This window comes from Monomorium pharaonis, chromosome 10 (genome assembly GCF_013373865.1).
Source record: "Monomorium pharaonis isolate MP-MQ-018 chromosome 10, ASM1337386v2, whole genome shotgun sequence".
NCBI lineage: Eukaryota > Metazoa > Arthropoda > Insecta > Hymenoptera > Formicidae > Monomorium > Monomorium pharaonis.
The window spans coordinates 5420879-5443793 of record NC_050476.1 but is presented as its reverse complement, the minus strand read 5'-3'; the positions used below and the strand labels follow the sequence as shown (position 1 = coordinate 5443793).

The 22915-nt window shown below is 35.4% G+C and overlaps 1 protein-coding gene across 5 annotated transcripts in view; it reads left to right on the top strand.

The window, feature by feature from the left end:
• LOC105837833 (zwei Ig domain protein zig-8) overlaps positions 1-22915 on the top strand; it is a 159615-nt gene that overhangs the window by 119858 nt on the left and 16842 nt on the right. For all 5 annotated transcript variants that reach the window (XM_028194019.2, XM_036292627.1, XM_028194018.2 and 2 more), the window contains 3 exons: positions 3790-4028; positions 6167-6386; positions 12938-13121. In XM_028194019.2, the coding sequence (XP_028049820.1) occupies positions 3790-4028; positions 6167-6386; positions 12938-13121 (643 nt within the window). The remainder of the gene's footprint in view (positions 1-3789; positions 4029-6166; positions 6387-12937; positions 13122-22915) is intronic.

Sequence of the window (22915 nt, the reverse complement as noted above, 5' to 3'; positions counted from 1 at the left end):
CATCTTAGCGCAAACACTTTTAATATTTCTCCCACGGATCCTTCTTCGCACTAGCGACTCAAGATTTCTCTAACATCTGACAGAATAAACTCGTGTAATTAGTCACGCCGTATAGTCTGGTGTACCGGCGTGATTTCAGAATGTATATCTTGCCAACAAATGGTTGCAATCAGCTGGTACCAGCGACATACCGACACGGCCATCTCTCTTCAGCTTAGTGCTACTCGAATGCCGGACTTCGAAAGTTGAATTACACCGTATTTCGCATGAGTGGTCGAGAATTAACAACGCTTTGCCATTTCTGTTTGCTTGTCAACCGTTCGGATATTGTTTGTACATAGATCATTCTATTTCAATTTCAATCTTTCTCTTTGAAAAGTTTCGAATATTAGTTTGCTATCGATGTGACTATTGTTATACTATCAAAATTATTTGTTACAATATAGTTATATTCTAAAAAGTAATAATCATAAATTTCGATAAATTTTTATAAAATATTTTGTAATAAAATACTTCTATATTTGCAAAATACATGTAAATTTAGAATAATATCGCGATTTATTCAATTATCTACTTCTCCTTACACATACAAATATTGGTAAAATAATAATTATTATTAGCTTTGTGCAGTTCATAAATAGTTCTATTAAAAATTGATTTAACGTGCTAACAAATTTATGACTGTCGCGCTCTTTTGTCTAAATATTTTTTTTAAATAAAGATTTACAGTATATCAACAAAACGTCGTTTTTCATGATCTCATTTCTATTTTAAATCGTATCAGTTTGATCGTATCTACGTGAAACGAAAAAAATTACACATCCCGCATATTTCTGAATTTGTTCCTTTAACAACGAAAGCGTATCAAAGCAGAGCTTTGAGTGATACTAATGTCAATACGACATAACGATTTTCGTATCCGTAGTAGAGAGACGGGGGGGGGAGGAAAGAGAGAGAGAAAGAGAGAGGAAGTAAGAGATCAAAAAAGAGAGAGTGACGAGCTGACGACCGGCTGACTAGATAGATTCTTCTCGGTATCCGAGACACGCTTCCAACAGTTTCACCGGAATTCCCGATCAGTTTTTCTCCCCTTGGGCGAAGGAAAAATTTCCGCGATCGGGAGAACGGAATTGACGCGTCGGCGCGAGCAAGAGGGAAGAGGCGACCGATGAAGCCAAACGGGGAAGAGATCGAAATGTGCGAGAGCAAGAGAAAGGAATAAGGGATGCTTCAGAGGCACGAGATGACGGCGGAAAGTCGCGCGCGGAAAAGAAAATTTCGCGCTCCGCGGCATACTGATCCCTTTTGACGTGCGACTTCGTCGTGGGATTGTGCGCTCGTATATTCCTTTCTTCCCTCTGTCGCAACCCCGTGAATTTTGTGTCGGATCTCCCGAAGATTGTCGGAATTGCTGGCGGTCCGGGGAACTCCCGTGCTCACCTATCGCTGACTCGATGAAAGTCAGGATTACCTGCACAAGTGCTCCAATTCGTCTTCGGTCGTAGAACAATCGACTGCAGCGGGCTTTACGTCCGCGGTACTCTCAAATGGAACTTCTGTTGGTGTTACGTGACGGGACTCATGAAAGAGAAGTGTATTCGGTACGTCAAATTTTTCGATATACCGCCCCGCCCCCCTCTTGCCGCACGCGAGTTTTCTTATTCTTTACAGCGCTGCTGAAATTCGAATGACTTTTGAAACATTTGTATTCAGATTTATGTAACTTAGAGGTAAACTGCACTGAGAAAAGAAAAGTTCAATATTTGTGACTAATTGAATGTTAAAATAATTATGATTAAGACTTTATTTTTGTAATTATTATTACTGTTAGTAATAATAACAATGTGTTACGCTGAGAAAAGTGCTGCAATTGTCATAATTTAAATAAAAGCATAAAAATTCTATAATTTATCATTATTTTCAGTGCTAACTATTAATCCAACATATTACATGTTATTACTAACGTTATAACAGTAATAACTGTAAAAATAAAGTTCCATAATTTTAACATTCTAGTATAGAAATATTTTTTCTCAGTATACACATGTTAAATAATTTTCAATAGTTTTTAAATATAATGAATAGAATTTTTTATCAACGATGTTTATTGAAACATAAATTTATCTTTGTTCATGAGGAATAAAATTGTAATGATCGTCAAAGAGGGCACACATATAAGAAACAAAGGGACAAAATATCTGATAAGGCAGCTTATGTAGAGAGCTTCTATTTCAACTTTTTAACAAAAGATATTCTTTCCTTTCATTTCTCCGGTTCTGAACATCACGTGTCTGAGTAACGCAGTGCTTCTTCCACGGTATACACTCGGAAAAATTTGTCATCGCGAGTTAGTATCTAACTTGGTGATCTTTGGAATGCGCACAAGTAACGTGACTTTCTTTATCGTCGCGCGCGCTCTCTGCGCGAGATCTTCGTTCCTCTGCATTTACGGCTTTCTCTCGCCCATCTTTTCTTCTTCCGCTTCGCGACGAAATATCCATGAAGATATTCAACGTATCCGACAATGTCGGATTACATCGCGAACTTTGTCGGTGATATGAAGTGTAACTATAAAAATTATCATTATCAAAGTTGAAAGAAATTACAAGGCGCAAAGAACTATAAACGATAACCATAAACGGTTATCGTTGATAAGACTAGCTGTTGGTTAAGTTGGATTGGTATCCGTTACAACGTAATACTGAAACAAAAGAGCCAAAATTGTCATTTTCTTAAGTAATTCTTAAGAAACTTACAATTTTAAGAATTAATTTTCTAAAAATTCCATTATAGAGAACAAAAAATTAATTCTATTTTCATAAAAATTTTACATTAAAAAGCAATATTAAATTTTATTAACATCTAATTAATATTTTTTATAATATTAATTAAATTACATAAAATATTTAAAATTATTTTATATTAGTAAGTGCTTAGTTTAATTAAAAATTTTAGCGACTAGATAAGTATTAAATAAGGTCAGGTATTCAAAAAATTTTTTTTAATGTATAAATTCAGCTAAGAAAGGAAATAATTGTAATAGTTTTAGAGATATCTATACATTATTTCTTTACAATTTTCTCGATACAAATCGGAACAATAAAATACATTTTCGACAATATACCGAGAAATTCGGGACGTGTGATCACCGTAAGTAGCGGTAATACCGGCTTGAGGATGTCGTGTCTTCCGACTGCGCCTGTTGCGGGCGTAAATGCATATTTACGTCGAATATTGGCCGTTATTGGCAGGTTGGCTGAATGTCGATAACCTGAGCGATGGCCCATAACGGGAGAATGCCAGTGAATCGATTAAATAAAGTCACGAGTTACGATCAGATGCGACGGGCTGAAAGCGCAAAAAGCGAAGGTGGAAGGGTGAGACTTACTGGAGTGTATATAATATGAAAATACATGTAAATGTGGCTCATGATGCCATAAACAATCATGACAATTCGAATGACGACACACGCCGTGTTAAACACACACACACACACACACACACATATATATATATGCGCCGCTGCTCGAAACATTAAACCATATAATACGCGCAACACTTGTCCCGTATTTATTGTAATACGAAATACAGATCTTCGTTAATTTATGCTCTCACATTTATACATATAACAAGCAGCGAAAATTATTTAAACAGAATGAAACAATGCGCGCTGTACACAAAGACCTCTTTCATAAAATTCGAAGATACAATTTTTATATTAAACTGCCCTTTCGGAGTACGATATATTATTTTTATTAACGATATATACTTTCTTTGCGCATGTTACAGAACTGCCTCTGGCGACGGACTCGATTTCGACGAAATCGACGACAGCGAAGCGATCTGTGCCGACGGATGCACCAATGCTGAACTACATCTTTGACACGCACAGCACTCTGAACAAGCATCAGCATCATCACGATCACAAATGGGGCCCTCACTTCGAAGGCGAGAGCTCCAACATTACGGTGCAGGCTGGTGCTAGTGTCACTCTCGATTGTAGGATATCGTTGCTGCAGGACAAAACCGTAAGCGTGAAAACGCACACTCAGTCATTCTATTCGCTCTCCCTCTCTTCCCTTCGTGTGACGTATCTGGTCGCCCGCAGCTTTTAATCACTGCTACAAATGCGCAGCGCAATAATTCACGACTAATCTCAGAATATTTTGCCTTATTATACCCCGGGTAAGCTACGTTTAGCTTATTATGATTAATCTGCTGCGCCGCGTGAGCGCGTCCCGTACGTTTTATGCTTCAAGGAACGAATTTAAGGTGAAATTCACGTAATCGCTGCTGGCGACCCGGTTATTCGCACGCGTAATCTGCACATAATAATTTTGTAAATCAGTGTTCTTTAAACTTTGTATAAAATTTTCTCTCCATTTTTACAGTTATTTAATCTCGATCTAGCTAAGTTGTAGCTTATAATAAACATAAGATTTTTGCTTGCATTTCTAATTGCACGATGATACTTTAATCCTGATTTTTGTAATTAAAAAAATTCAGCGTGATACAAAAAAGATCAACGACATTTAATCCACAAAATCACTTCGTAAGTATGCAAAGCTGCAATGACTTTATTCCCAAGTACTATCCGTGTTCGTTTAGATTGCATTTATTGCTGTAATGCAGTTACAAACCGTTCCCACATTATCCACGCCCCAAACTATAGAACAAATTATGCGGTCAGATATCGGTTGTGTGCGCATGAATCTCTCTGGCGCTTGAACAGATAATATCCTGTTACGTAGTAGCAATTTATAATATAGCTACCCAATACCACAGACTCGCATTATAAAATTAAATGTTTGTTTATACATATTATACATAATACATTTTATCAATTTTTGTCGAACTTTATGAAAGTAATTAAATTTATATTAAAAATATTATTTTTTTTTATTTTATTAATAAAAAAACTGCAAATGTGATTAATCAGATGTTAAAAATTACTGTCTTAAGTTAACATATTTGTTTTATTCTCTACGTATTCCTAATTCTTTATTATTTTAATTCAGATAAATAGATTTAATATTATATTACAGATTTTATTAAAACAAAAGAAATAATATAATTTTTTTACACTTTATGTTCTTATTTGTGATATAATCTTTCTTACACTTTTGTATAAAATAAATATTAAGATATTTTCAAGAAAAATGAAAGTTAAATACTATAGTAACTTGTATCTTTATACACATACATATATATTATGTACGATATTGAACCATAAATGTGTATATAAATCACCAATACACCTATAATACCCGATTAGCTCTCATAGATTTATGTATAAGATGTATGATATTACATACACCTAATGGAGGGCTATTCGGTAATACGCTATTCAGTTTCAGTTACAGGGATAAACTCCATTCTCTACTCCGCATTTGCTATGTCTTAAACTGAGTTTGACGTAAACTCATACAAATCACAATTAATCTCGCCCATAAATTTATATCGTATCGATAATCCAATTTAATCACAAATCAAATATTGCTCTTTACGATAAGAAAAAAAAACAAACTGGAGAAAGATATTATATTTATTGAAAAAAAATGCTTGCTCTTAATAGTTATATGTATATCCATTTATTTTTTATTAATCTTTTCATTGTAGTGTGTTGTAGTAAATCAAAAAGTACTTAATATGAGCTCGTCAATTTTGCTATCTATCTAATCAAAATGTTTCTCTGGAAAAAAGATTTACTTAAACATAAACGATAAACGATAAATCTGTATTAACTATTTATTTACTGCAACATTGCGATAGAAATATTAATCAAGAACTAAAACGTACGCTACTAAAAAAATTGAATATTTTTAAAGGAAAAATAGCACGTTGCACACAAACGCACACACATGAGAATTGTCGATACAATCGGAAAAATCCGTATACAAACAATTATCTGTACACCTGTTGATATTTTTACGTGCGATCCTTGATATTAACTGACAGCTAGGCTGACATTTAGACTGAGGAAGTGTTCAAATCTGTCTTCGTAACTATAAATATAGCTACGTCATATTTGCACAACTACTAGTAGCATTGCAAGTGCGAGTGAAAAGTAAGAACGAAAAGCCAACCCACAGTAAATTTTTTTATGTAAAAATTTTCCGATAGACTATAGAGCGATTTCTTCAGAAAAATTATTTTACATTTACAGGTGTCCTGGTTGCGACGACAAGAGGGTAGCGAGAAGATGAGGCTGCTGACGGTAGGTCAGCAGACGTACACGGGCGACCCGAGATACACCATCGAATTTCAGTATCCGGACAACTGGCGTCTGCGTATCAAACGTGTTAACAGCAGCGATGAGGGCCAATACGAGTGTCAGATCAGTACCCATCCACCAAAATTCATTTACGTCAACCTACACATTAACGGTAAGTGATAATGTGTACAAACGGTCTCCACCTAACGTCAACATCGAGACGGCGATGTTGATAATGAAAATGACGCCCTACCGGATCGTTGGTTCGCGAAAGAAAGGTTTCCGCACGTTTCCGGTTCACACGCTCGCTTTAAATAAATTTAATCAGCGCTCTTTACACACTCCCGGATTTAAACTTTTTGTACAAAATGTCGTTTGTGGATTTTTCTGAACTTCTTTTAGAGTAATTTGACGCAATTGTTTTATCCTCTTAAAAGAAGCGAAGCAAAGAACGAAAACTTCTCTACTATTTACACTCTCTCTCAAGCTTACATATCTCTTTCTTCCGTTTAACACCTTTTTGTTTCATCCTCGTCGTGTCCGAGACGAATTTAATGTAGCATTACAACGAATAGACTAGGATGTAAAAGAAATTTTAAATAAGATTGTAATGCAAGTTTTTACTTTATTTGCCAACGAAAGACTTGATGAAATATAGAAAACTAAGAAAGTTGCTCTGCGTATTAGTCGCCTCTGAAATCACACTTTTTCAATGTTTCACATTTTTAATAGCAAGATTTATTTTTAAAAAATGTGTATATAAGCAATTAATACGTTACATCATGTTTTATGCATATTAGCAACACATTTAAAAAATTTGGCACAACTAATATTAATTATAATACTTAACTAATAATAATATTATATTAATTAATAATAATTTTTAATTAATTTATATAATATAAACTGATAATATAAATGCAATTTTTTTTAATTTTTATATTTTTATGAAAAAGATTTATTGTAGCATATTTTACATTCAATAATAATAAATTGTATATTACAATAACTGATTTTTTAAATTTTATTACAATAACTAATATTAAAACTGATAACACAGTAAAATCAATTGCTGTAGATAAAAATATTTATCAATTGCAAAAATAAATTTAAGTCAGTTTTATTTTGACATCCCGGTCTCTCCCGTCTCTCCCCGTCTCTCCCGGTCTCTCCCCGTCTCTCTCTGTCTCTCCCCGTCTCTACTCGTCTCTTCCGGTCTCTCTCCGTCTCTCCCGGTCTCTCCCCGTCTCTCCCGGTCTCTCCCCGTCTCTACCGGTCTCTCCCCGTCTCTCCCCGTCTCTCCCGGTCTCTCCCCGTCTCTCCCTGTCTCTCCCCGTTTCTCTCCGTCTCTCCCGGTCTCTCCCCGTCTCTCCCGGTCTCTCCCCGTCTCTCCCGGTCTCTCCCTGTCTCTCCCCGTCTCTCCCGGTCTCTCCCTGTCTCTCCCCGTCTCAATGTGTCAAAATTTCAATAATATTAATGAAAAACTATTTTTTACACTTAAATTATGGCCATCATTTTTTAAACACCTGGTATATCCAAAATCAAACCCCATAAGAACACTCCCGTTTTCGAATGCAACATTGTGTCAAAATTTCAAATCCTGCCATTGATTCTAAATTGTCATATACACGCTAAAAGAAACATTTTCAAATTAAAGGCCTGCATTTATGAAACGACCATTAATAAATCTAATATTCATTCGAACTTTAGTAGAAAATAACTTTTAAAAAAATTTTTTTTTATATATTGTATCTTTTTTTAACTCTGTATTTGCACTCATTTTAATTAGTAAGCGAATAAAGAAAGACAGACGATATATCTCCAGTAATATTTATCTACGATTCAATATTCTAACGACAGAAAGAGTAGACGAAAAGAAGAGAAACTCAAATTCCGCAATTCCGTTAGCGATCGGACAAATTGCCTCCGTCTGCAGTGTTCTTGCGGTGGAGATCGCTTAAAAGGATAATTGAAAACGAAGTGGCTTGTAGTTGAGATGGACGGGGGAATAGAAGAGAAAAGAGAAAATCCACAGTCTGTTCGGTTCGGAAGGACGGCTCGGAAGAACTTCGTCTCGTTGTAGTCCGGTAATCGAGGTGTGTCGAGCAATTCGGCAAAATGAGAATTTGTGAAGGTGAAGTGACAGCTAAGGGCAGCTAGAGCGAGGAATGAACAACGGAAAAATCGTAAACGGCAGGAAAATTTTAATAAATGTGAAATAAAAATGAGAAAGATAAATCAGTATTTTTAAAAGATAGAGAAAAGGGCGCTTTGTAAAAACACAACGACCGATGTCACGGAATAAAGTAGATAACGAATACATTTCTAAAAAAAAGTCGTAAAATCGTTAAAAAAAGCACAAAATAGCACAAAAATATCCCGCACAAATCTGTAGATCAAATCAATTAGTAGTGCGATCATTCTAAAGTATCTTTTACGAAATCACATAAAATGTATCTCAAATTCGAAACTACAGCAATGCGGTAAGATAAAAAAAATTCCAGCAAATTTAAAGTAAAGAGGCGGCATCGTACTGACTTGGCTTTCACTAAAACGTATAGAATTGCAGGGTTACGATAAAAAGGGCAAGGGCTGGATTTTTCTTTTACTTATTTCCCGGTTCGCGCGCGTCTTTGCCGATGTGAGATTATATCGTAAGCTTTCGCTTCCACGGGATAAGACGGCGTAGCTTCTTCATGTTATAGCTGGGAATCTCCTAACGCGAGTTCAAAGGGATTATCTACTTAAAGTACCCCGCACTTATCCTCGTAGCATTTCTCTATTTTTATAATTTGTCAAAATAATTGCTGGGATATGTGCGATATTTGTCGATCGCCTTGGAAAATTTACAAAGTATATGCGAATTATTATTATTTTATTCTTCCGTCTCTCTCTCTCTCTCTCTCTCTCTGTCTTTCTATCGGGTCGGAAGATGTTAGTCATTTATTTTGCTTCCTGTTACCGAGATATCACTCGATATTCGTACAATTAAGGTTTAATCGTTTCACACTATCGATACCTTTGTGCGCGAGCTTTCACAAGGTCGTTTGTAACACGGTCCGAAATGTCAAATGCCGTTCGAAAGAACGATATATATCCGTGCATTCTAATTGGCCCCAGCGCAACCCATTCTCTTTCTGTATCTGTTCAACTTTGAAAGTCAAATTACGGTAAACACAATTGTCCATTGTACGAATCTTGCAATCGCGTTTTATCGATGGATCTGCGCGATACGATAATTAACGCAGGAGATATGAATGCGCCCTCCCTCGCTATTGTCGTGCCATACAATCGATTATCAATGCTATTTTTTTAAACGAATGAATTTCCGCAAATAGATATATACGAGTAGCGTAAGCATTTGAGGTTTTGAATATAAATTTGTAATTATTTATTACATAAGCTTATAATTATTTAGAATTAATATTAATCGATCATAAATTATTCATAATTAATTAAACATGAGAGAGTGTGTTTATTAATAGAATATATTAAATATCAAAAAATGAAAAAGGAATTAATAATAAGAGAACATTAACCGATATGTGAACATACAATTAATTAAAGATGAGCCTTAATTACTTCTTGTGATTCTATACACATTTTCAAGTCAAATACATGCTTAATCAATTTATCGGTTTTGAAACACAGTTCTAAGTTGAACTAAAATAATAATGTCACAATATTAAATTGAACATCAAATTCAATAAATAAATTCTGTAAATAATTTTATATTGCAAAAAATATTACTTGTCTAGACCTTCTTATTCTGCCAATTTAATCACTGATAATGTTTAAAAAAAAACGCATGTTAAAAAAATGAACTCTTTATATTGTACACTGCTAGTATATAAATTGACGTGAGAATGAGTTTGTATCCGAAATAAATCAGTACCGTGTATTTACGAGACGCCACTTAAAGAAGAATGTAAAAAACGAATAATCTCGCGACATTATCTGGATCATATTTGAGGAACGTTAGGATCGTCGCTGTGTTAGAACGGGCGAACGTAAGGGATGGGATCAACACTTAATCCGTGAGGATACTGAGATTCCGCAAGATAAAGTAGCCCAGATTTTGGTATGCAGCACTATTTCCTCGACCTTTCTACCTCGTACCGCCCGTCTGTCTATACGTCGATCTCTCTATCTTCGTTTCTCTCTCTCTCTCTCTCTCTCTCTCTCTCTCTTCTCTCTCTAGTAATTTAGCAGCGTTTTCTTTTTACGATGTTAATAAAAGATGTTACGATGTTAACAAAAGGATGTACGAAGCTTCACGGATGCAATGCATTCTCTAATCTGCTTTTCGACTCTTGAAGCATTCAAGAGTAGAACGAATGTGTCTTAAATTCAAATGTATGTACAGTGAGAAAGTTTCAAGTTCTTTGTTCTTCGTTGAAGTTCTATGTCTCACGCAATTCACAGTGAAAATAAAGCGCGAACGAAAATTTTAGTCCCATTAAAAACCGCTTTATTTGCCTATCAATTGATATTACTCTAATTGCATTTAAACGTTCATCTCGTGCAGTGTTGCATATAGATAAGTATTCACGTATATAAAATATTAAAAAATTGCTTTTCTGGTATCTGCTTGGAGTTCTATTATCTGCATTAACTATGGAAACACCGGTAAAAACCTCAAAATTTGCAAGCGTTAATGTGAAATTATTGGATAAGGAAGAAAGGAAAGGAGGATAAGCGAAAAACATATTTTTAGATACAGCAGTGGAATGGGGAAAATTTTGTATCGCGTTGCAAAATAAAATGCTGCATACCTCAGAATGGGGAAACGCAAAAAAAGAAAAAGAAAAGAGTAGAGGGCGAAAGAGAAGAGAGCTAAGCGGAAGAGATACGGGAGAGAAAGAGAGAGAGAGAGAGAGAGAGAGAGAGATTACATTTCGCGCGGTATTCATGAGGTCGAGTACCAGGTCGGCGAGAGAGAACATTCTGATCTATCTCCAAAACGTTTCCCTTTTTCGTGATTTCTTTCGATAGCCGCACGTTGCTTAGCTTTCCAGTGTGGCCACGGTACGTAGTACGTATAGAGGCACCAGTACCAATGGCTGGAAATGGTCCAGCTAAACGGAAGACGGCCGACGGAGATACGCGAATGAATCGGTTTGCTCGATCGCGTTTGGACTTGATCGTGCGGACAACCCAATGACGTCAATATGAGAGATATTTATTGGGCCATAAAGTTAAATATTTGTAGCCGAATTCGATGTAATCCAATATCACGCTTGTGTGTACGGCCGAATTTCATGACGCGCAAATTGCCACGATGAGCCCGACGAACTCGACAAATAATGCTGATTGTGTTAGAGTAAGGATCTCCCAAGTGATCACCGTAAGATAGAATTGCATCGATTACCATTTGCAGTAATAATCAGAAGATGCTGGGGTTAAAAATACACAGCCTGAGAATTTAAAGGTTAAATTTTACATATAGCATGTATAAAATGTTTGTGTTAACAAAAACTGCAAGATAAATAATATAAATATTGTGTAAAAATTAATACAAAAATAATATTTTGACATAATTTGAAAACAGATAAGAACACATTTTGTTCAATAAAATTAACATGTGTATTAATATGTTAACGTGTATATTTTATTTATTTATCTCAGAATTTACGTTTTATTATTTTTATGTTATTAATCCACAATTGCATGTATTTTTTTACTGAGAAATGTTTAATCAATTTAACACGACGCGAAGTATTCAACATTATGACACTAAATTAACACTCAAGTATGTTATAATTTCAAAATTTTAATAAGAACCTATTTTAACATAAAAATAATTACTTTTTTACCATGTAACAGATGTAAGTTGTAACATATAAATTAAAAAACCGTTATGAACAGAATATAGAAACGTAAGAAAGAGATAGAAGTTTGTAATGGGGATATAATGGGGACCCACAATCCTGTTTATAACATTTTTTTATATTAAGTATTTTAGTTTATTCCTGTTAATCTTTAATCCCAATGACGTCTACCAAAAATGTGCCGCGATGAATAAAAATATTTTACTGTATTTATAAAAATAATTTATCTAATTTTAATATTTAGTTAATTGTCTTTACTTATCGGTTAATTTTTCGATGTGAAATAACAGACTGTGAAGTCTGCAGAAAATTTGCAAAAATACGCAATAATAGAATAAATTTTGTGACAGTTTAAATTAAATGAAATAAGAGATTCTGTAGAGAGAATATGATAGAAATCGATGAGAGAAAAAGAAACAATCAGATATCAGACACTAATGGAGTTGAAATATGACATTTCAAATGGAAGATAACTTTCCAACGAAAACGTAACGATATGTACTGCGTATGTAATATATCATGTACAAAACTTTCGCGTGAACTACAATACTTTGGTATTCAAATCAAACGTAGTTAAGTATCTTTATTCTAGTATGACAAAAAATTGGTCCAAAACTTCTCGTAAGAGGATAGAAACTTTAAATCGACGGTGCACTTGGAAAGCTCCGAATTGACTGCGACACGTCCGATTCTTTCCCCATTGATCGAAAATTACGACTTCAAAATGTTTGCCGCGCGAAAAGATATCAATGCACTCGGAGAGTATTAGTTTCGTTTTCTCGGATGGGGTGAAAGATATGAAATGAGAATTACCCTCTCGACTCTTTGACGCGATATTGCCGATCCGGGAATAAAAATCTGCCGATAAATCTTACCTTTCGAACTTTTTCAGCGCCGTCCGTCCAAATAGTGGACGCCCTGGGTGAACCACTGCGGGACAAGTATTACGAAGCTGATAGCACCATCGAGCTATTGTGCATCGTGCGTCATATAGCGATGCAGGTGCAATACAGCGTCGTCCAATGGCTCCATGGCAATAGGGTCTTGAACTACGATACGACGAGAGGCGGTATCAGGTAATCCGAAACCATCGCAATCTTTTCTCGCCGCTTAATATCCAGCCAAGAGAAATGAAAGCAAGTTCTCGCTTAATCTGCCTTTTTTAGCTTTTATATATATTTTAAGCTGTTATCGTTCTTCATCCGGCTTTCATTTGTTGCAAAAGAGCTGTTGTTCGTTATAATACATATATATATCAAAGTAGTGTTTTGATACATTTTATCTTATAATACTAAACATCTAAAGCGAGCATGGATACGTAATTTTAAATTGGAATTGTAATAATAATACATATGATAATGTTAACATATGGCTGCGCCGGAAATTGCACGGATGCAAAGAGGTCTTTAAGCTTAATGGGTCTATTATTCGAAATTTGCTTACGTAAAGTCATTCCCGCTTGAAATGCTTCTTGGCAAATATGAGAAATGCATAATCTAAATGTCAGACAAACTTGACGCGGTTATGCGAGCAAAGTGTAATTAATTCACGAAACTTTTCCTTGTTTGACGGGCATTTACGCGCGGTTGAAAGACTCTGTATCAACTTCTCAGATAGAAACGACCGGGAAAAGTCAAATCTAGATCGCGCATGTATGTACATAATTCTCGCTCTTTGTATGTCTCGCCGGTACGTTTTACGAAGGGAGCTTTAAAAAATACAGCTTACTCTTTTTTTGCTTCCCCCCCCTCTCTTTCTCTCTCTCTCTCTCTCTCTCTCTCTCTCTCTCTCTTTCTCTCTCTCTCGGATTATATATTATAGATTCCTGCAACTTGGCTGGAACAGTGGAATTTCAAAGAACCGATTCTGGGGCATAAGAATTCATTATTCGCGATCCGTATAATGGCGATGAGATTCGCCTGCTCGTTCAACTGTCGCGCTGAATAAAACTCAGGCGGAAATAAGAAAAAAGGCAGAAGCGGTACGCTGTCGTATTAAGCTTCGTTAATACATAGTCCGTCCGCGTCGTTTAATGAAATATGAGATATGGGATATAAAACATTTTTATTATGTGACGCATTCGGTTATTTCATGCGCTTCCTCTTCGGGACGAGTCCAAAAATTTCACCGAAAATCGAAAAAAACACTCGCGAAATTTTATCCCATTTATACGTTGTCGCATATTCGCGTTTTTCTTGTCTCGTCCAGCCTGACTTTGTTAAGTATGATAAATGATGTAATTTATCATGTTGAATATATGCTCATAGCTGCACAATCTCAGAAAACGAAACAAAATGAAAATCTGACGTTCAGGAGAGATGTGAATTTGTAGCAATACACTTACACCCCTTTGATAACTACTTTATTTTACTGCCACTAAAAACAGTCGAATTTCAGCGTTCCCTTTTATAAGAAACTTTTATTTTATGATGGACAATAAAATAGTACGAGCTACGTCAAGATTTATTAATAAACAAATTTATTAGTAAGCAGTATTTTTTTTATATTTCATATACTTGAAAGGATGGTAAAAGGGTGATATAAGCATAAAAATCCTTTCTCTTTTATATGCGTATAAAAAATACGTATGCATATTCCAGAAACAGTAAACTGTAGATAAAACTGCATGCTTTTCGGATAACACTGAAAATTTTTACTTTTTATGAAAGTTTCATGCAATTTCTCCCCCCTCGGAAAATTTATACTCGTATATCTATGGCAGCGCTGATGTGCGGAATGCCATCGCTTCCGTATGCCTTTTTACCCGCGATTTCCCCGGGCCAGGATGCAAGAACATCCCCGAAGGACCCGAAAATACCGTACCGGTGGAGTGCTCATACGAACGTGGTGGTTGACGACAGCAGCCGCGAGAGTTAGGATGTGTCGACGGGAAAGGTTCCGGTGTTCGGGGGACCAGTTCTTGGTCGAGACCGACGCTTCCGTGGGCCCAGCCTGACAGTAAAGTTAGGTGCCGCTGAGACATGGCGGGACAGTAAATGAAATTAGTTTGCGTTGCGCGCTTCTGTACATACGAATTCTGTACGGACGACTGTACATACACGGGGTCGTGAATCCCGTGGATTGCGAGAACGGAATAGCGTCCCTCTGCGATCTGCCCGACAAATGTGCGGCTAAATATTTTGCCGTCTACAACACATTAAAATATTAATTAACTCCTTCCTAAAATCTACAAAAAGTAATTAATGTCAGATGAAAGGGGTATTCTTATGGTTCTAATTTTGAAATCAAATTTCCATTCTTTCTTGCTTTTCTTATGTTTGCTGTCTTAAGAATATGTCTATAGATATAGCGAAAATAATGTTCTTATACGAACAAAAAATAAAAATAAAATTAAAAAATTTTTTTAACTGATGTGTTTAATTAGTGTCTTTAAAATTTTTGTTATAATAAAGCAATCCTTAGACACACTTTATTCGTAGATAAAATATTTTCTTATCACATGAACTGTAATGAATGTGATATTTGCAATTTTTGATTATTTTTTGTTATTAACAAAAGGTTGATTTTTCGTGAAATTTCGACATGTTCTTTTTCGTGAAATTTCGACATGCTACCATTTTGAAATTTTTCACTATTTTTCTTCTCTTTGAAATTCTCATGCTGTCAAATTTGTATTAAATATACATTTTTGTCATTTTTTATTTTAAAATTTTAAGATTAATAAGAAGCATCAGAAGTACTACTAGTAGCAGTATTATTTTGCAAACATACTTGTTTTGATAATCAAATAGTAACAACTTGGGATTCTCGAAAATACAAACAATTAAAGAGATAAATGAGTAATTGAGAGTCAGCATTATAATACACAGTTTAAATTAATTTGAGAAATATGACCCTTTAAATTATAATTGCATAAATGTTTTGGCTCAATTTTGCGCTCATCATACACATTTTGTTTGATCGCTTTAACTTTAAATATATGAGTCTTGTCATAATAAAACATATACATGTTCTTCAAACCTGTATAAATACATGTGCACAATTCCAAAAGCCCACCTTTCATTGTTTTTCTGTAAAGGGAATTAAAAGAATGCATTAGAAGAATTTTTTCAGTGCACTATAATAAAATCTTCTGGATTAGTCTCTTATCTTTGAATCTTCTCGCTATCACAATATTTTTTTAAATATTTCAATATTTTTCTTTTTTATATTTGCCGTACGAACTGAGTTCGAGTGCACCCCAGCCGATTGTGTACAAATGTTATTTTCCCTCCGCTTTCTCTCCCGTTGGCTTTCATATGAGACTTTCCATGAACCACAAACCGTAAACACGTTCCACATAGAACTAATGCAGTGCCATAGCACTCGTTTTCCCAATGCAGCAGCGTCTGTAGTGGCGGGCGAGCAAGAATTATTACTATCTCGCTTAATTTAACCTTTTATTTAATTAATCACTCGACGTCTATCCGATTTCCTCTTTCCTTACAATTTAACAATACGTCGTTGATTGTCTCGTACTTTCAAATATTGCCGACACCTATGATCAACGTTGTAGATGGAAGAAATTTTCATTTGAGACAGAAAAAGGGAAATGAAATTTGAAATTTCTCTCAAGCATATGAGTTCATTTCTTATCTTTGACACTGAAAGCTAGATTATCTTCTCTTGGAAATGTATAACAAAATTATCTCTTTCTTAATCTTACATGTATTTTCAAAGTATTAAAATCTACACGTGGATGCAATATAATTTCCTAAATTAATAATGAACATTTCATGGATATAAAGCGTGGAAAATTTAACTCGGTTCTTCTTAAAAATGAGATATATGTATGCATACATTTTTGAACATTGATAAAGTGGCGATATAACAGCGATCCGAATTAATCGTTAATCAAATTATTTGCGAAGCGGTATCCGGGCTGAAGGTAACGTGACAATGAATTTATAGCGCTTAACATCGCATTTAATTCATTAAATTAGAGTAGGACCCTTGACGGCGTAACGATCATCGAATGGAAGGGGAACTGCACGGTGGAAAATAACGTTTTACGCAGTGTCAAATTACATTAAATTTTCGGGGTCGTAATTAAACCTCGGGTTACGACGATAGTAATGCACAAAGCGTGGCCGTAGTTGACCGGCGTTAAATCGAATTTTCCGCGCCGTCGAATCAACGTTATGTTTACGATCTATCTTAATTTATTCGCAATGTAGGTTTAACCTGGCCCAATCGTGATAAAGGACATATTGCTTGCCGAAACATATTAGCTGTCTCATTTCGTCGCGCTTTCATTTTGTATTTCAATGCGCGGTAGTGCATGAAGGGGCGACTCTTTTTTTTTTACACGCGGAACGAGTTTAAAAGAAGAAACGATAGACAGTAGAAAAACGCTTGCCGTGATGTTAAGATTCTTATAATGTATTCAAATTTTGACACATATCTAATTGTATCAGAGATAAAGAAAGGACTACATAAAAAGTTACTTGAATTTCTAAAACGTTATTTTTTAAATCGTGAAAACTTTTTGACTTCTTATTGGAAAACTAATCCTTGATGGTTTTCTTTAAGTAAATAGCTTTATTATTATTTTTTAGTCTTTATTCTTATGTAAAGAAAAAACACGCTTTGTCACTTATGCTTAAGATATATCCTAAAAACTTGTATTATATCCTAGTTTTTTAATTAAATTTAAATTAAATTACTATTTTTAAAAAATTACATCAACAACTATAAATTTAAGAATAAATAATTTCTCAGCTATGTATTATAAAATGATAATGAGAACAATAAATGAATTATATGAACTAAAAAAATATAATAACTATTCATTGGATATAACTACAGAAAAAACAAATGTGAAAAAAACAACAGTAACAAGGCGATAGGAAAATTTAGACGACTAAGATTCGAAGTCACGATATCTTTCATATTTATTCTTAGCATTTAGAATACTCTACCACGACTGCTGCACTATTCTTATTATTATTCCGGTCATATATGAACAGAAAAACTTTTTGTCAAAAATTTAATTTATCAAGTTTTATTTATTATCTTTAAGATAAAAATGAAATGAACCAATAAAAGCTTTATACCGTCTGTTACTAAAAAAACTGTTTTATAACACATTAATTTTTTTATATTGAAGAAGAAACTTTTAGTAACTGTTAGTAACTTTTGCACTTTGTTGCCATATATTAAAAGCAATAAGATATACAACTAATCACGAATAAAACAAATCAAGCAAAGAATACAAGAGCTAAGCATTTCATTATTTATTATCATTCTATATTACGTATTACGAAATAACCACTAAACCTTTTATACTCCCAGACAGAGTAAACTTTTTATGTAGATATATCGCTGCGCTACTCACAATCTTAACAAGTTTATTTAACGTAAAAACTGAAATTATAATAGTAATAGAGCATAAAAACTTACAACAAAGTGGTTGCAAGCAAATTACCTTTATTTTTATTTTCTTACTTTTGCAGTGTAAATCTTGAAGTTTTACTTAATCAATATTATATACCTAGGAAAAATTGTCTCAACAAAAAATAAGGGCATTATACTTTAATTAAAAACAATAATTATCTAAACTACAAAAATGTAACTGTCACATCTTATTCGTATGAAGTCTATGTAATTGCAATTGAGTAATGCAACTGAGTCAGTTATTTCATCAATTAATAGTACATATGAACTGTTGCGGTGGCATTTTTTTAGTATTTAATACTACTTGATTTTTATTATTATACTTTGTAAAATTAGTCGTAGGTGAAAACTGCAGAGGTTAAATTGCAGAGTTGTTAAATTATGTAGAGCTATTTTGTTTTCTCTCGGTGTAATTATAATGAAAAGAGTTTTATCTTATGAAAGTTTTATATTTTCAAACGGTAAAAGGGCTATAGGTATATAAAGTTAGTGTATCGAATACCAGTTAGTGCTGCGTGAATATATAAAGTTGACTCTAATTAAAAATCGTAAATACCAATTATTTCAGTATAAACGAGCGTTTTGAGCGTAGTATTACAAAGAAGAAAATGTTTTTGAGATAGTTCTAAATGAAACCGAAATCATTTGTTTTAGTTACCATGCAAATGATTGTATTCACGATTTTTTAATTAAAACGACTTTATGTGAACAAAATTTACGTTGTTATTAACTTTGACGGTTACAACTTTTTTTTCTATTATTGTTTTTAATATTTATTTTATATGTCAAAATTGTAATTTATGAGTTTTAACAAATTTTATTTTATTTTTTCAAGTTTCATACTCTTCTTTGTATTATTACAATATTACACAGTTTTGTGCAATTAGAATTTAATACCCACAAAAATGTAAAAGAAAATATAATTAATATTCGATAAACATGTAATTTTTATATTGCACAGTTTCCTACTGTTGCCACATACGAGAGATTCACTAACAGATTGATTATTGAACTCATTTTACCAAACAAATACGTCCCATGCCGCATCGGCAAAAAGAGCATCCGCCGTGTCGACATCGTGTTGAATGATAAATTGCCAGTATTATACAGTACCAATGCGTTTCGGCTGATTGAGTCGCGGATAAAGAAATAGCTAATCGCTATATATGGGGTTAACAACCGTGTCAATTCATCGATCAAAGTAATGTTTCGCGCGATTAATCATCGTTTTGCCGGCTGCGTTACACGGCGTTTATGTATTGTCAATTTCCGAGCGAGGAAAAAACGTAACATAATGCTCGAGAGAATATTTGCGCGAAAAAAACTCGGATTTCACGCTAGCTTATTAAACCCGCCGACGAAGGAAGAAACAAAACGTAAATTTAAAACGATTATAAAATACATAGGTATTTCTCTATGACGTAGAAATAATATTTAATTTAATACACGAGAGACGCAATCCCTTAATTATTGTTCCGTAATTATTGCATTCCGCAACTTGGCCAATTTTCATTTGCATTAAAATTATACGAGTAAATAATTAGTAGGTCGTATACACGGAGGAATTTTCATTGGCATCGCATTAATCCCATTAAAATTTAAGCTGGTACGTGGCTTAACTTCTACTCACAAGCACAATAATTAGTAACGGCGGACTGCGCTGAACCTTCTTAAATCGCCACTGCATGGAATTAACACAAAAATTACGTACGGTACAGTAATCGTGATAAAGGCGCAACATTTAAGCGCAGACTTGGAGCTGCTTAAATAACATAAATATCCACGTTTAACTTTACATTCGACCATGCAATTCTTTAAGCTGATCCCCGAGATTCCCGGTAACTACTTTCCATTTTCATTTCGCGCATCGAATTAATTGTAAGAAAGTCCTCTCGCACAAATCTCCTAGGCGGCGGACGCTCGATGTCGCGGATAAACGAGCGATCGCCTGCCGGTGTTCAGCCGGTGCTAACGAAAGCGACAAATTGCGACGGAGGAACTTTTTCGATTAAAGTCCCCCGCTTGCTCGGCGCGATTCAAAACCTTTCTCGGTCAAGTTTCCACTTTCAGCGACACGCAACCTGGCATAAATAAGGACGGTACCTTCGCGAAGGATAACGAAGCTCGGGAGAGCGGCTGTAAAAGGGCAAAAGCTTTGTCTCTCTGTGGGATTTTATGTTAACCACCGTAGGACCACCGTAGAAGGAACGACGGCTATTGAACAACAATTGCGACACGTGAGGTCACGGTGGGAAAGCTACAATGAAAGAGAGAGAGAGAGAGAGAGAGAGAGAGAGAGAGAGAGATGCTTTGCTGAGGAAAATCCTCGACAGTCGCATTTCAATTAAATAAAGCAATTGCAGCAGCATGAATCGAATCCTTAATTGGACCCATTTGATAAGATTGCCGGTTTAAATGATTCTTTGTCGTGGCTTTTATTTCTCTCCCGCCCTTTCTTTTATTCCGTGTCTCCTCAGCTAACATTCTCCACAAACTCTCAAAAGCTGTCGCGACCGATATCCATCGGTCTCGCGACAAGAAAAGCCACGCTGGATTCGAAACGATTCGGAAACCTTTATCAGCCGGTTAGAACAAAACATAAAGGGGAGACGAATTTTCGTTATCAAATAACACTTGGAGGAAACTCCCGTATTATTCCCCGTAGGATACACGGCGCGACGACAATACGTCCGGGACGGTATTGCCATAAAAGCGCGCGCTTTTGTTCCGTGCGGTCACGTCTGTCGCGTACAGGACGCAAAAAGGAAATGCTAAAAATTTCCGCTGTAAAATATTTACCGGGCAAACGTTTGCCGCTCCGGCTGTCAAGTAGCCTTTAAAAGCGTGAACTGGAAGTCATGTAGGACGCGCAACGTCCAACCCGTGATCGCCGAGCCCGGTGGAATTGTCAGCAAAATTGTTATAACTTTTATAATCGTTTTTTTTTTCCCCTATAACCTTGTCTCCCCTCGTCCAATATTTTTTCTGTAACCGAATACCTCATTACGATTACATCCAGCTTTGATATTTGGAGGAAATATAAAAAAAACATCACGTTAAAAACTATTAACCGTGTCGTTATTTCTCAATATTTTCCGCTCTGCCGGAACGCTCTGAATCGCCGCTCGCATTTCGCGTACTCGTGCAAAATGCTCGCTCGAACAGAGCACCTTTTTCCGCTGGTTTCTCACAAAAATAGGAACGTCAAGTACGAGAGCAATTTTCCACAAGACGTCTCTCCGCAGCATGCAGTTACACGCAGAAACTTTTCTCCCTCGAGTAACCCGGGGGGGGGAGATGGGGGGAGGGGTATATTTCTGCCTGCAATTAGCGCACTTTAACGAAGTCATTGTCTCATTGCGTTCTTTACCCTGACTCCCCTCCTTTTCCAGTTTGAAATGCGATTTCTCGAAAACGACAGGCCTCATTACGGAAACTCCTATATCCAATGATTTACGCAGATCTAACGTACGGATGATGTACGCGCACGTGTGTGTGTGTGTGTGTGTGTGCCGTTTCGCGGCATCGATAAATGAATAAGAGATACGTGTGGGAATGATGCTCGGTAAAATTACGTTGACAGCAAAGTATATTTGCGATAGATGTAGTGCATTTGCAAATTATTTCATATTTCACTTTTTGCTCCCACTGCGAGCAGTAAAATTGTGCATTCTGCAACTTTTCTTAAGCATTTACGAGCAATACGTCAATACGTTACTACGTATCCATCGCATTCGTAACAGCGAATTCGCGAATTGTTTGTGCGATACTGTGCAATTCAACTTAGTAAAAAAATGAACCGTCAATTAATATGAAGTGCGTTATCAAGGTAGTTTGCGGGGCACAAATATTTATTTGACGCAACTTATTATTTGGTCTATTGTTTGCAATAAAGAGTACAAAAATGTTCGCAAAATCGATAATTTTGGCTCGATTTGCAATTAACCTTCTCCCGTGTAAGAAGATCTGCATAAAAGCGTGCAAATGACGAGCAGGTGTGCCGGCGAGAGAGCGTAGATGGAAAAAAGAGAGCCGGAAAGAAAAGAAAAATGACTCGAGTAGTGATGGAGAATCGGCGATTAGTTAGGACAAAGAAGCAAGGTGCAAGTGCAGTAGAACTGGCAAAATTGAAGAGTTCTCATTAGCCTCGGGAGATGCTCTCTTCTTTCGCATTGCGGCGAGTGATTCCGCGACTTTATTTCCGCGTCTGACAAAATTATCTTTAGATTTGCATTCGGTTAAATTTTTAAATATTTTAGTAAATTTTTTTTTTTTTTTATAGTAAGAAACAAAACAGCATGGTTGACTATTTTTCGCGATAAATATTTTCTGTAATTATCGCCAATAAGAATTTGTGAATTATAAGAATCTCGAATATGCAGATTCTAATAACACAATGCTGCGCGACAGAGAGAGAGAGAGAGAGAGAGAGAGAGAGAGAGAGAGAGAGAGAGAGAGAGAGAAAGAAATTGAC